This window comes from Oncorhynchus clarkii, chromosome 3 (genome assembly GCF_045791955.1).
Source record: "Oncorhynchus clarkii lewisi isolate Uvic-CL-2024 chromosome 3, UVic_Ocla_1.0, whole genome shotgun sequence".
Lineage (NCBI taxonomy): Eukaryota > Metazoa > Chordata > Actinopteri > Salmoniformes > Salmonidae > Oncorhynchus > Oncorhynchus clarkii.
In genome coordinates, this window is record NC_092149.1 from 61131071 (window position 1) to 61143499 (window position 12429).

At 41.6% G+C, this 12429-nt stretch overlaps 1 protein-coding gene across 1 annotated transcript; it reads left to right on the forward strand.

Moving 5' to 3' along the window:
* Positions 1–9063: 9063 nt before the first annotated feature.
* Positions 9064–9903, forward strand: LOC139406068 (gamma-crystallin M3-like). The gene is made up of 3 exons (XM_071148534.1): positions 9064–9111; positions 9233–9481; positions 9584–9903. The coding sequence occupies exons 1-3, from the start codon at positions 9097–9099 to the stop codon at positions 9863–9865; spliced, it is 546 nt and encodes a 181-aa protein (XP_071004635.1). The 5' UTR covers positions 9064–9096; the 3' UTR covers positions 9866–9903.
* Positions 9904–12429: the final 2526 nt, after the last annotated feature.

A 12429-nucleotide genomic window follows, 5' to 3' on the forward strand; every position in this document is an offset into this window, starting at 1 on the left:
GCTGTGCTTTGGCAAAGTGGGTGGGGTTATATCCTTCCTATTTGGCCCTGTCCGGGGGTATCATTGGATGGGGTCACAGTGTCTCCTGACCCCTCCTGTCTCAGCCTCCAGTATTTATGCTGCAGTAGTTTATGTGTTGGGGGGCTAGGGTCAGTTTGTTATATCTGGAGTACTTCTCCTGTCTTATCTGGTGTCCTGTGTGAATTTAAGTATGCTCTCTCTAATTCTCTCTTTGTCTCTTTCTTTCTCTATCTCAGAGGACCTGAGCCCTAGGACCATGCCTCAGGACTATCTGGCATGATGACTCCTTGCTGTCCCCAGTCCACCTGGCCGTGCTGCTGCTCCAGTTTCAACTGTTCTGCCTGCGGCTATGGAATCCTGACCTGTTCACCGGACGTGCTACCTGTCCCAGACCTGCTGTTTTCAACTCTCTAGAGACAACAGGAATGGTAAAGATACTCTTAATGATCGGCTATGAAAAGCAAACTGACTTGCTGCACCCTCGACAACTACTGTGATTATTATTATTTGACCATGCTGGTCATTTATGAACATTTGAACATCTTGGCCATGTTCTGTTATAATCTCCACCCGGCACAGCCAGAAGAGGACTGGCCACCCCTCATAGCCTGGTTCTTCTCTAGGTTTCTTCCGAGGTTTTGGCCTTTCTAGGGAGTTTTTCCTAGCCACCGTGCTTCTACACCTGCATTGCTTGCTGTTTGGGGTTTTAGGCTAGGTTTCTGTACAGCACTTTGATAATATATATATATTGTTTTTTAACCTTTATTTAACAAGGCAAGACAGTTAAGAACAAATTCTTATTTTCAATGACAGCCTGGGAACAGTGGGTTAACTGTCTTTTCAGGGGTAGAACGACAGATTTGTACCTTGTCAGCTCGGTGATTTGAACTTGCAATATCAGCTGATGTACGAAGGGCTATATAAATACATTTGATTTGATTTTGATTTGTGCAGCCGTATTCATTGACCTGGCCAAGGCTTTCGACACTGTCAATCACCATATCCTCATCGGCAGACTCGATATCCTTGGTTTCTCAAATGATTGCTTTGCCTGGTTCACCAACTACTTCTCTGATAGAGTTCAGTGTGTCAAATCGGAGGGTCTGTTTTCCGGGCCTCTGGCAGTCTCTATGGGGGTGCCACAGGGTTCAATTCTTAGACCGACTCTCTTCTCTGTATACATCAATGATGTCGCTCTTGCTGCTGGTGAGTCTCTGATCCACCTCTACGCAGACGACACCATTCTGTATACTTCTGGCCCTTCTTTGGACACTGTGTTGACAACCCTCCAGGCGAGCTTCAATGCCATACAACTCTCCTTCCGTGGCCTCCAATTGCTATTGAATACAAGTAAAACTAAATGTATGCTCTTCAACCGATCGTGCCTGCACCTGCCCGTCTGTCCAACATCATTACTCTGGACGGCTCTGAATTAGAATATGTGGACAACTTCAAATACCTAGGTGTCTGGATAGACTGTAAACTCTCCTTCCAGACTTACATCAAACATCTTCAATCCAAAGTTAAATCTAGAATTGGCTTCCTATTTCACAACAAAGCATCCTTCACTCATGCTGCCAAACATACCCTTTTAAAACTGAACATCCTACCAATCCTCGACTTCGGCGAGGTAATTTACAAAATAGCCCCCAATACCCTACTCAATAAATTGGATGCAGTCTATCTCAGTGCCATCCGTTTTGTCGCCAAAGCCACATATACAACCCACTACTGCGACCTGTACGCTCTCGTTGGCTGGCCCTCGCTTCATACTCGTCGCCAAACCCACTGGCTCCAGGTCATCAACAAGACCCTGCTAGGTAAAGTCCCCCCTTATCTCAGCTCGCTGGTCACCATAGCAGCACCCACCTGTAGCACGCGCTCCAGCAGGTATATCTCTCTGGTCACCCCCAAAACCAATTCTTCCTTTGGCCGCCTCTCCTTCCAGTTCTCTGCTGCCAATGACTGGAACGAACTGCAAAAATCTCTGAAACTGGAAACACTTATCTCCCTCACTAGCTTTAAGCACCAGCTGTCAGAGCAGCTCACAGATTACTGCGCCTGTACATAGCCCATCTATAATTAAGCCCAAACAACTACCTCTTTCCCTACTGTATTTATTTAGCTCCTTTGCACCCCATTATTTCTATCTCTACTTTGCACATTCTTCCACTGCAAATCAACCATTCCAGTGTTTTACTTGCTATATTGTATTTACTTCGCCACCATGGCCTTTTTTTGCCTTTACCTCCCTTATCTCACCTCACTTGCTCACATTGTATATAGACTTATTTTTCTACTGTATTATTGAATGTATGTTTGTTTTACTCCATGTGTAACTCTGTGTTGTTGTATGTGTCAAACTTCTTTGCTTTATCTTGGCCAGGTCGCAATTGTAAATGAGAACTTGTTCTCAACTTGCCTACCTGGGTAAAAAAGGGGAAATAAAAAAATTAAATAGAAATACTCTCTGTGAAAGTAGTGTAGGAGTGAAGTGGGATGTAGCAAAGGGTTTGAACAATGCCACACAAATGTGTCTGACCTCAACTGTCCTAGTCGGCAACACATGACCATTTTTTTTTTTTGAACATTCATTTAAGTAAACAGCGTACACGTATAATCTGTTTTTCATGATTTATACACGATTACACAGTGCCTTCAGACAGTATTCATGTGGAATTCCCTTGACTTATTCCACATTTTGTTGTGTTACAGCCTGAATTCAAAATGGATTAAATGTATTGTTATTATTATTTTTTTAATAATACTGAAATACAGAAGTATTTCATTAACATAAGTATTGACACCTTAGAATTACCTTTGGCAGCGATTACAGCTGTGAGTCTTTCTGGGTAACTCTCTAAGCGCTTTACACACTTCAATTGTACAATATTTGCACATTATTATTATATTTAAAATTCTTCAAGCTCTGTCAAGTCAGTTGTTGATCAGCCATTTTCAAGTCTTGCCACAGATTTTCAAGCCAATTTAAGTTAAAACTGTAACTAGGCCACTTAGGAACATTCAATGTCGTTTTGGTAAGCATCTCCAGTGTTTAATTCGCCTTCTGTTTTAGGTTATTGTCCTGCTGAAAGGTGAATTAATCTCCCAATGTCTGGTGGAATGCAAACTTAACCAGGTTTTCCTCTAGGATTTTGCCTGTGCTAAGTGTCATTCCATTTATTTTTTACGTTGAAAAACTCCTCATTCCTTAACAATTACAAGCATACCCATAAAATGATGCAGCCATCATTATATTTGAAAATAAGGTGAGTGGTACTCAGTAATGTGTTTTATTGGATTTACACAAAACACAACACGTATTCAGGACAAAAAGTTAATTGCTTTGCCAATTTGTTTGCAGTATTACTTTAGTGCCTTCTTGCAAACAGGATGCATGTTTTGGAATATTTTTATTCTGTACAGGCTTCCTTCTTTTAACTCTGTCAATTAGGTAAGAATTGTGGAGTAAAATGTTGTTGATCCATCCTTAGTTTTCTCCTATTATAGCTATCAAACTCTGTAACTGTTTTAAAGTCACATTCGTCTCATGGTGAAATCATTGTGCGGTTTCCATCCTCTCCGGCAACTGAGTTAGGTAGGACGCCTGTACCTTTGTAGAGACAGGGTTATTGATACACCATCCAAAGTGTTATTATTAAGTTCACCAAGCTCACTCGTTATTTTTTCACTGCTCAACTGAGGGACCTTCCAAATAATGTCAAATCAATCTAATTTACCACAGGTGGACTCCAAGTTGTACAAAACATCTCAAGGATGATCAATAGAAACAGGATGCACCTGAGCTCAATTTCGAGTCTCACAGCAAAGGGTCTGAATACTTATGTAAATATGATATTTCAGTTTTTTATTTTTAATAAATCAACAACAATGTCTAAAAACCTGTTTTTGCTTTGTCCTTATTGGGTATTGTGTGTAGATTGCTAAAGATGTGAATTTATTTGATATATTTTAGAATAAGGATGTAACGTAACAACATTTTGGAAAATAAAGTTGTAAAGAGGCCACGACAAAACCCATTCTCCTTCAGGAGAGACCATCGAGAGCATTCTGACGGGTTGCATCACTGCTTGCTATGGCAACTGCTTGGCCTCCGACCTCAAGGCACTACAGAGTGTAGTGCGTATGGCCCAGTACATCACCGGGGCCAAGGTTCCTGCCATCCAGGACCTCTATACCAGGCGATGTCAGAGGAAGGCCCTAATAATTGTCAAAAACTCCAGCCACCCTAGTCATAGAGTGTTCTCTCTGCTACTGCACGGCAAGCGGTACCGGAGCACCAAGTCTAGGTCCAAGAGGCTTCTTAACAGCTTCTACTCCCCAAGCCAGAAGACTCCTGAACAGCTAATCAAAAGGCTACCCAGACTATTTGTACACCCCCTCCCATACGCTGCTGCTATTCTCTGTCATTATCTATGCATAGCCACTTTAATAACCCTTACCAGCATGTACAGTTGAAGTCGGAAGTTTACATGCACTTTGGTTGGAGTCATTTAACTTCTTTCGGACAGGGGGGCAGTATTGAGTAGCTTGGATAAAAAGGTGCCCAGAGTAAACTGCCTGCTATTCAGTCCTAAAAGCTAGAATATGCATATATTTAGTAGATTTGGATAGAAAACACTCTGAAGTTGCTAAAACTTTGAATGGTTTGAATGATGTCTGTGAGTATAACAGAACTCATATGGCAGGCAAAAACCTGAGAAAAAATCCAACCTGGAAGTGGGAAATCTGAGGTTTGTAGTTTTTCAACTCTTTGCCTATCCAAGATACAGTGGAAATGGGATCATATTGCACTTCCTAAGGCATCCACTAGATGTTACCAGTCTTTAGAACCTTGTTTGATGCTTCTACTGTGAAGGAGGGGGGAATGGGAGCTGAATGAGTCAGAGGTCTGCCAGAGTGCCTTGAGCTGACCACGCGCGTTCAAGAGAGAGTTAGCTTGCATTCCATTGCATTTCTACAGACAAAGGAATTCTCCGGTTGAAACATTATTGAAGATTTATGATCAAAACATCCTAAAGATTGATTCTATACATTGTTTGACATGTTTCTACGGACTGTTATGGAACTTTTTGACTTTTTGTCTGCTCACGCCTCATGAATTTGGATTACTGGGCTAAACGCACAAAAAAAGGAGGTATTTGGATATAAATTATGGACTTTATCAAACAAATCAAACAGTTATTGTGGAACTGGGATTCCTGGGAGTGCATTTTGATGAAGATCATCAAAGGTAAGTGACTATTTATAATGCTATTTCTGACTTTGTTGACTCCACAACATGGCGGATATCTGTATGGCTGTGTTTTTCTGTGACTAGGTACTGACCTAACATAATCGTTTGGTGTGCTTTCGTCGTAAAGCCTTTTTGAAATCGGACACTGTGGCTGGATTTGTGTATCTTTAAAATGGGGTGAAATACTGGTATGTTTGAGACATTTTAATTATCATGCACTAAGTTGACTGTGCCTTTAAACAGCTTTGAAAATTCCAGAAAAGATGTCATGGCTTTAGAAGCTTCTGATAATTATAATTGGCATCACTTGAGTCAATTGGAGGTGTATATGTGGATGTATTTCAAGGCCTACCTTCAAACTCAGTGCCTCTTTGCTTGACATCATGGGAAAATAAAACTAAATCAGCCAAGACCTCAGAAAAAAAATTGTAGACCTCCACAAGTCTTGTTCATCCTTGGGAGAAATTTCCAAACGCCTGAAGGTACCACGTTCATCTGTACAAACAATAGTAAGCAAATATAAACACCATGGGACCACGCAGCCGTCATACCGCTCAGGAAGGAGATGCGTTCTGTCTCCTAGAGATGAACATACTTTGGTGTGAAAAGTGCAAATCAGGCCTAGAACAACAGCAAAGGACATTGTGAAGATGCTGAAGGAAACAGGTTCAAAAGTATCTATATCCACAGTAAAACGAGTCCTATATCGACATAACCTGAAAGGCCGCTGAGCAAGGAAGAAGCCACTGCTCCAAACCACTATTAAAAAGCCAGACTACGGTTTGCAACTGCACATGGGGACAAAGATTGTACTTTTTGGAGAAATATCCTCTGGTCTGATTAAACAAAATTAGAACTGTTTGGCCATAATGACCATCGTTATGTATGGAGGAAAAAGAGTAGGCTTGCAAGCCGAAGAAGACCATCCCAACCGTGAAGCACGGGGGTGGCAGCATCATGTTGTGGGGGTGCTTTGCTGCAGGAGGGACTGGTGCACTTCACAAAATAGATGGCATCATGAGGGAGGAGAAGTATGTGAATATATTGAAGCAACATCTCAAGACATCCGTCAGGAAGGTTGAAGCTTGGTCGCAAATGGGTCTTCCAAATGAACATTGACCCATTGCATACTTCCAAAGTTGTGGCAAAATGGCTGAAGGACAATAATGTCAAGGTATTGGAGTGGCCATCACAAATCCCTGACCTCATTCCTATAGAACATTTATATGCAGAACTGAAAAAGCGTGTGCTGAAATAAATCATTCTCTCTACTATTATTTTGACATTTCACATTCTTCAAAAAAATGGTAATCCTAACTGACCTAAAACAGGGAATTTTTACTAGGATTAAATGTCAGGAATTGTGAAAAACTGAGTTGAAATGTATTTTGCTAAGGAGTATGCAAGTTTATTGCATTCAGATGACTCGTAATGTCACACAGAAAAGCCATTTCACACAGAAACATTTCGTCTCGGAGTTGTGTTGTGTCTTTCCCTTTGCTGTCCAAGAACAGACAAATCTCCTCACGAAGCTCGAAACATCTTTGAAGCACCTTTCCCTGGCTTAGCCATCGCACCTCTGTGTGATAAGGCAAATCACCATGCTCCGTTTCTAACTCCGTCAGAAATGCCTTGAACTGGCGGTGATTCAAACCTTTGGCTCTGATAAAGTTAACTGTGCGCGTGATGATGCTCATTACATGCTCCATTTTCAAGGCTTTACCGCACAACGCTTCCTGGTGTATGATACAATGATAAGCTGTCAGCTCACCTGTCGCGTTTTCCTCTTGCATCTTTTCCCGTATCTTCGCCACCAGTCCGCTCCTGTGTCCACACATCGCAGGTGCTCCGTCGGTTGTCAAACCCACGAGTTTTTCCCAAGGCAGCTCCATCTCATTTACACATCTTGACACCTCTTCATACAAATCATGCCCCGTAGTTGTGCCATGCATAGGACGTAAAGCCAAAAACTCCTCTGTCACGCTTAGGTTGGAGTCCACTCCGCGGATGAAAATTGACAACTGGGCAATGTCAGAAATGTCGGTGCTCTCATCCACAGCCAAGGAATATGCAATAAAATCTTTTCCCTTTTTCACAAGCTGCTCTTTTAGATTGATGGACAACTGGTCTACTCTCTCGGCAATGGTGTTTCTGCTCAGACTCACATTTAAAAAGAGTTGCCTTTTTTCTGGGCAAACTTCGTCACAAACTTTAATCATGCAGTTTTTGATGAAATCCCCCTCCGTAAATGGCCGGGCTGATTTAGCGATCTCTTCTGCCAAAATAAAACTGGCCTTGACAGTTGCGTCCGCGTGTGTGTCCGCGTGTTTCGTTTCATAATGTCGTCTCAGATTATACTCTTTCAGTACCGCCACACTTTCTCCACACAGAAGACACACAGGGTGGTGTATGTAAAACCTCCAACTTCAACTGTACATAATTACCACAATTAATTTGACACCTGTGCCCCTGTACATTGACACATTGACTCTGTACCGGTACTCCCTGAATATAGCCCCACTATTGTTATTTAGTTATTTGTTTTTCTTGGCTCTTACTTTTTTAAGTGGAATTTCATAAAACTGCATTGTTGGTTAAGGGCTTGTAAGTAAGCATTTCACTGTAAGCATTTCACTACACCTGTTCTATTCTGTGCATGTGACAAATACGATCTGATTTTATTTGAAAAGTCAAGGGTTCTGAATACTTTCCAAAGGTGCGGTCACGGGCATCGTAAGAAGCGGACCAAGGTGCGGCGTGGTGAGCGTACATATTCCTCTTTATTAGAAATGTCGCCAACAAAAACGAAACAACCGTGACGCTTAACAGCGCAACACATAGAATGCCCACCCCCATCACACCCTGACCTAACCAAATAGAGAAATAAAACGGCTATCTAAGGTCAGGGATTGACAGATGCTATATATTTGCAGAAAGGCACAACACAAAATAGAATTGAATAGAATAATTGGGTACTAGGGTACTAGGGTAGGCTTGTATACCAAACAAACTTCCTTAAATCCTTTCTTAAAAGCTTCCCAACCTTGCTTATGTTGATGGTATTTTAGGAAATACAATAACTCAGTCTCTTGAACTAAATAGATTTACGTAATGAGTACATAATGCTTGCATTTACTTCTGAGTGAAGTCCACACATTACTGTTGACTCCAAGTGATCTAGCTTAGACTAGGGCTTCTTGTACTTTAGACCTAGTCCTAGCTGAGACACTTCAACATACAGTATGAATGACTGCAAACCTTTTTGAATGATAGTTTTAGGTCGATTTTAAGTTTAAAGATCTCAATGTAGTACCAAAAATGATGTTATAATCACAATTGTGTGCATTTTCTGTGGCCAAACACTGAAAACCTTAGCAACAGGTGTCAGAGATTGCAACCACAGGTATCACAGAGTGATTTCAACGTAACAAAAAATAGTGGCAGACCCATACTCAGTGTTCTAGTGAACCTCCGTTTTCTTTTGTAGTTGGCACAGTTGGCGGTGCGCCAACCTCCATCTCTACTTCTAGGTCATGTACATATTGTTTTGAATTATAAAGCACAGTTAACGTTCCATGAACAAAGCCATAAGTAATTGACATGTTTCATTTTCTACAGTATACTAATTCATTGAAACATTATGCAAGTTCTACTAAAAGTAATAATATTGAACCTGCTTTCGTTTACATTACATTTCATGGTGATGACTCAGGAATTTAACACAATGTGGTCACATATGCTGCGGATATCTAACAAGGTATAAAAGGGCAAGGGAGCCACTAGCATTGACAGTCAAGCTTAAAAAACCAACAGCCACCATGACCATGGGCAGGGTAGGTGGATTTTCAACTATTTTCTTAATCATTCTAACTAAATGAGTGCTTTACATATGTGTTCACTATACCTTACTGCTGCAATAGGTGTTGTATCGCATTCTTACAACTTGTCATGCAGATCATCTTCTACGAGGACAAGAACTTCCAGGGTCGTTCCTATGAGACCAGCCAGGACTGCCCTGACATATCTTCCCACCTGAGCAGGTGCAACTCCTGCAGGGTTGAGAGCGGCTGCTTCATGGTCTACGAGCGCCCCAACTTCATGGGACACCAGATGCTGGTCAGAAGAGGAGAGTACCCTGACAACCAGCGCCTAATGGGCATGAGCCAGAGTGACTGCATCAGATCCAGCCGTATGATCCCCATGGTAAGGAAAAGAGAGCATTTCCTCCTTTAAATTACAAAGTAGGCTTCTTAAAATGTCAGACCTTGGTATGAATACAAATTGTTTTAAATTCTCCACCAACAGCACAGAGGCTCCTACAGAATGAAAATCTATGAGAAGGAGAACTTTGGAGGTCAGAACATGGAGCTGATGGACGATTGTGACTCCATCCACGATCGTTACCGCATGTCCGATTGCCAGTCTGCCCAGGTCATGGATGGACACTGGCTGATGTTTGAGCAGCCCCACTTCAGAGGAAGAATGATGTACATGAGGCCTGGAGAGTACAGGAGCTTTAGGGATATGGGCATGGGTGTCAAAGGCATGAGGTTCATGAGCATGAGGCGTATCACTGACATGTGCTAAATCATCTGATTGTCAATAAAAACATTTTTTAAACGGTATCTACCAGTATGTCTTACTCATTACATACACCCTCTTCAGTTTGAAATATCACTTTCATTTTATAATATATTATGTCATAAGACATACTATACAGTGTTGATCTGTGCATGTACACCTATTTTATAGGAGTTACAGCATTTCCATAGGTATTTTTCTCCTCTAAAGAGCTGTGCTCTCACTAAATCGACTGTCCATAAGTAACTACTTTACATGCTATTTGGTCACATGAGGGAGCAACAATAAACCTGTACATCTAAAACTCTTTACCTATTTGACGTGGAAGTGACGTGACTGGCACACAGACATTGTGGAGCCAAGAGATAATTGGTTCCCCCTCAATCATCCCTTCACATGGTTTAAAATAGACGTTTACATATGAACATTAATAAAACATCTTATTTATAAATGTTACCTAAAGGTTTCTGATTCTGCCACGACAGGCCCCTCAGAGTTGCATGCTCAGTCCCCTCCTGTACTCCTTGTTCACTCATAACTGCACAGGCCCCCCACAACTCCAACACCATCATTAAGCTTGCTGATGACACAACAGTGCTACTTCTGATCACCGACAACGATGAGAATATAGGGAGGAGGTCAGAGATCTGACCGTGTGGTGCAAGGACAACCTCTCCCTCAACGTGATCAAGACAAAGGAGATGATCATGGACTACAGGAAAAGGAGGACCGAGCAAGCCCCCATTCTCATCGACAGGGCTGTAGTGGAGCATGTTGAGAGCTTCAAGTTCCTTGGTATCCACATCACCAACAAACTAACATGGTCCAAGCACACCAAGGCAGTCGTGAAGAGGGCACGACAAAACCTACTCCCCCAGGTCCAAGCTTCCTACCATCCAGGACCTCTATTACCAGGCGGTGTCAGAGGCAGGCCCTAAAAATTGTCAAAGACTCCCTTAAAATTGTTAAACACTCCAGCCACCCTAGTCAAAGACTGTTCTCTCTGCTACCGCATGGCAAGTGGTACCGGACTAGCAAGTTTAGGTCCACAAGGCTTCGAAGGTACCAGTCAAAAGTTTGGACACCTACTCATTCAAGAGTTTTTCTTTATTTTATTTTGTCTTGATGACAGCTTTGCACACTCTTGGCATTCTCTAAACCAGCTTCATGAGGCAGTCACTTGGAATGCATTTCAATTAACAGGTGTGCCTTGTTAAAAGTTAAGTTGTGGAATTTCTTTCCTTCCTAATGTGTTTGAGCCAATAACTTGTGTTGTGACAAGGTAGGGGTGGTATACAGAAGATAGCCCTATTTGGTAAAAGACCAAGTCCGTATTATGGCAAGGACAGCTCAAATAAGCAGCAAGAAATGACAGTCCATCATAACTTTAAGACAATCAGAAAAATGTCAAGAACTTTAAAAGTTTCTTCAAGTGCAGTTGCAAAAACCATCAAGCGCTATGATGAAACTGGCTCTCATGAGGATCACCACAGGAAAGGAAGACCCTGAGTTATCTCTGCTGCAGAGGATAAGTTCATTAGAGTTACCAGCCCTCGAAATTGCAGCCCAAGTAAATGCTTCACAGAGTTCAAGTAACAGACACATCTCAAGATCAACTGTTGAGAGGAGACTGTGTGAATCAGCCCTTCATGGTCAAATTGCTGCAAAGAAACCACTACAATGGAGTGCTGCATCAGATGACCTGGCCTCCACAATCCCCCGACCTAGACCCAACTGAGATGATTTGGGATGAGTTGGACCGCAGAGTGAAGGAAAAGCAGCCAACAAGTGCTCAGCATATGTGGGAACTCCTTCAATACTGTTGGAAAAGCAATGTGCAAAGCTGTCATCAAGATCAAGGGTGGCTACTTTAAAGATTCTAGAATCTGAAATATATTTTGATTTGTTTAAAACTTTTTTGGTTACTACATAATTCCATGTGTTATTTTATAGTTTGATGTTTTCACCTTTATTTAACCAGGTAGGCTAGTTGAGAACAATATTTAATTTTGGATTGGAGATGTTTAATATGAGTCTGGAAGGAGAGTTTAAAGTCTAGCCAGACACCTAGGTATTTGTAGTTGTCCACATTAGGGTCAACCGATTAATCGGAATGGCCGATTAATTAGGGCTGATTTCAAGTTTTCATAACAGTCGGTAATTGGCATTTTTGGACACCAATCATGGTCGATTACAATGCACTCCACAAGGAGACTGCGTGGCAGGCTGACTACCTCTTATGCAAGTGCAGCAAGGAGCCAAAGTAAGGTGCTAGCTAGCATTAAAAGTATCTTGTAAAAAACAGTCAATCTTAACATAATCACTAGTTAACTACACATGGTTGATGATATTACTAGTTTTTCTAGCTTGTCCTGCGTTGCATATAATCGATGCAGTGCCTGTTAATTTATCATTGATTCATAGCCTACTTCACCAAACGGGTGATTTAACAAGCGCATTCGCGAAAAAAGCACTGTCGTTGCACCAATGTGTACCTACCCATAAACATCAATGCCTTTCTTAAAATCAATACACAAGTATATATGTTTAAACATGCATATTTAGTTAAT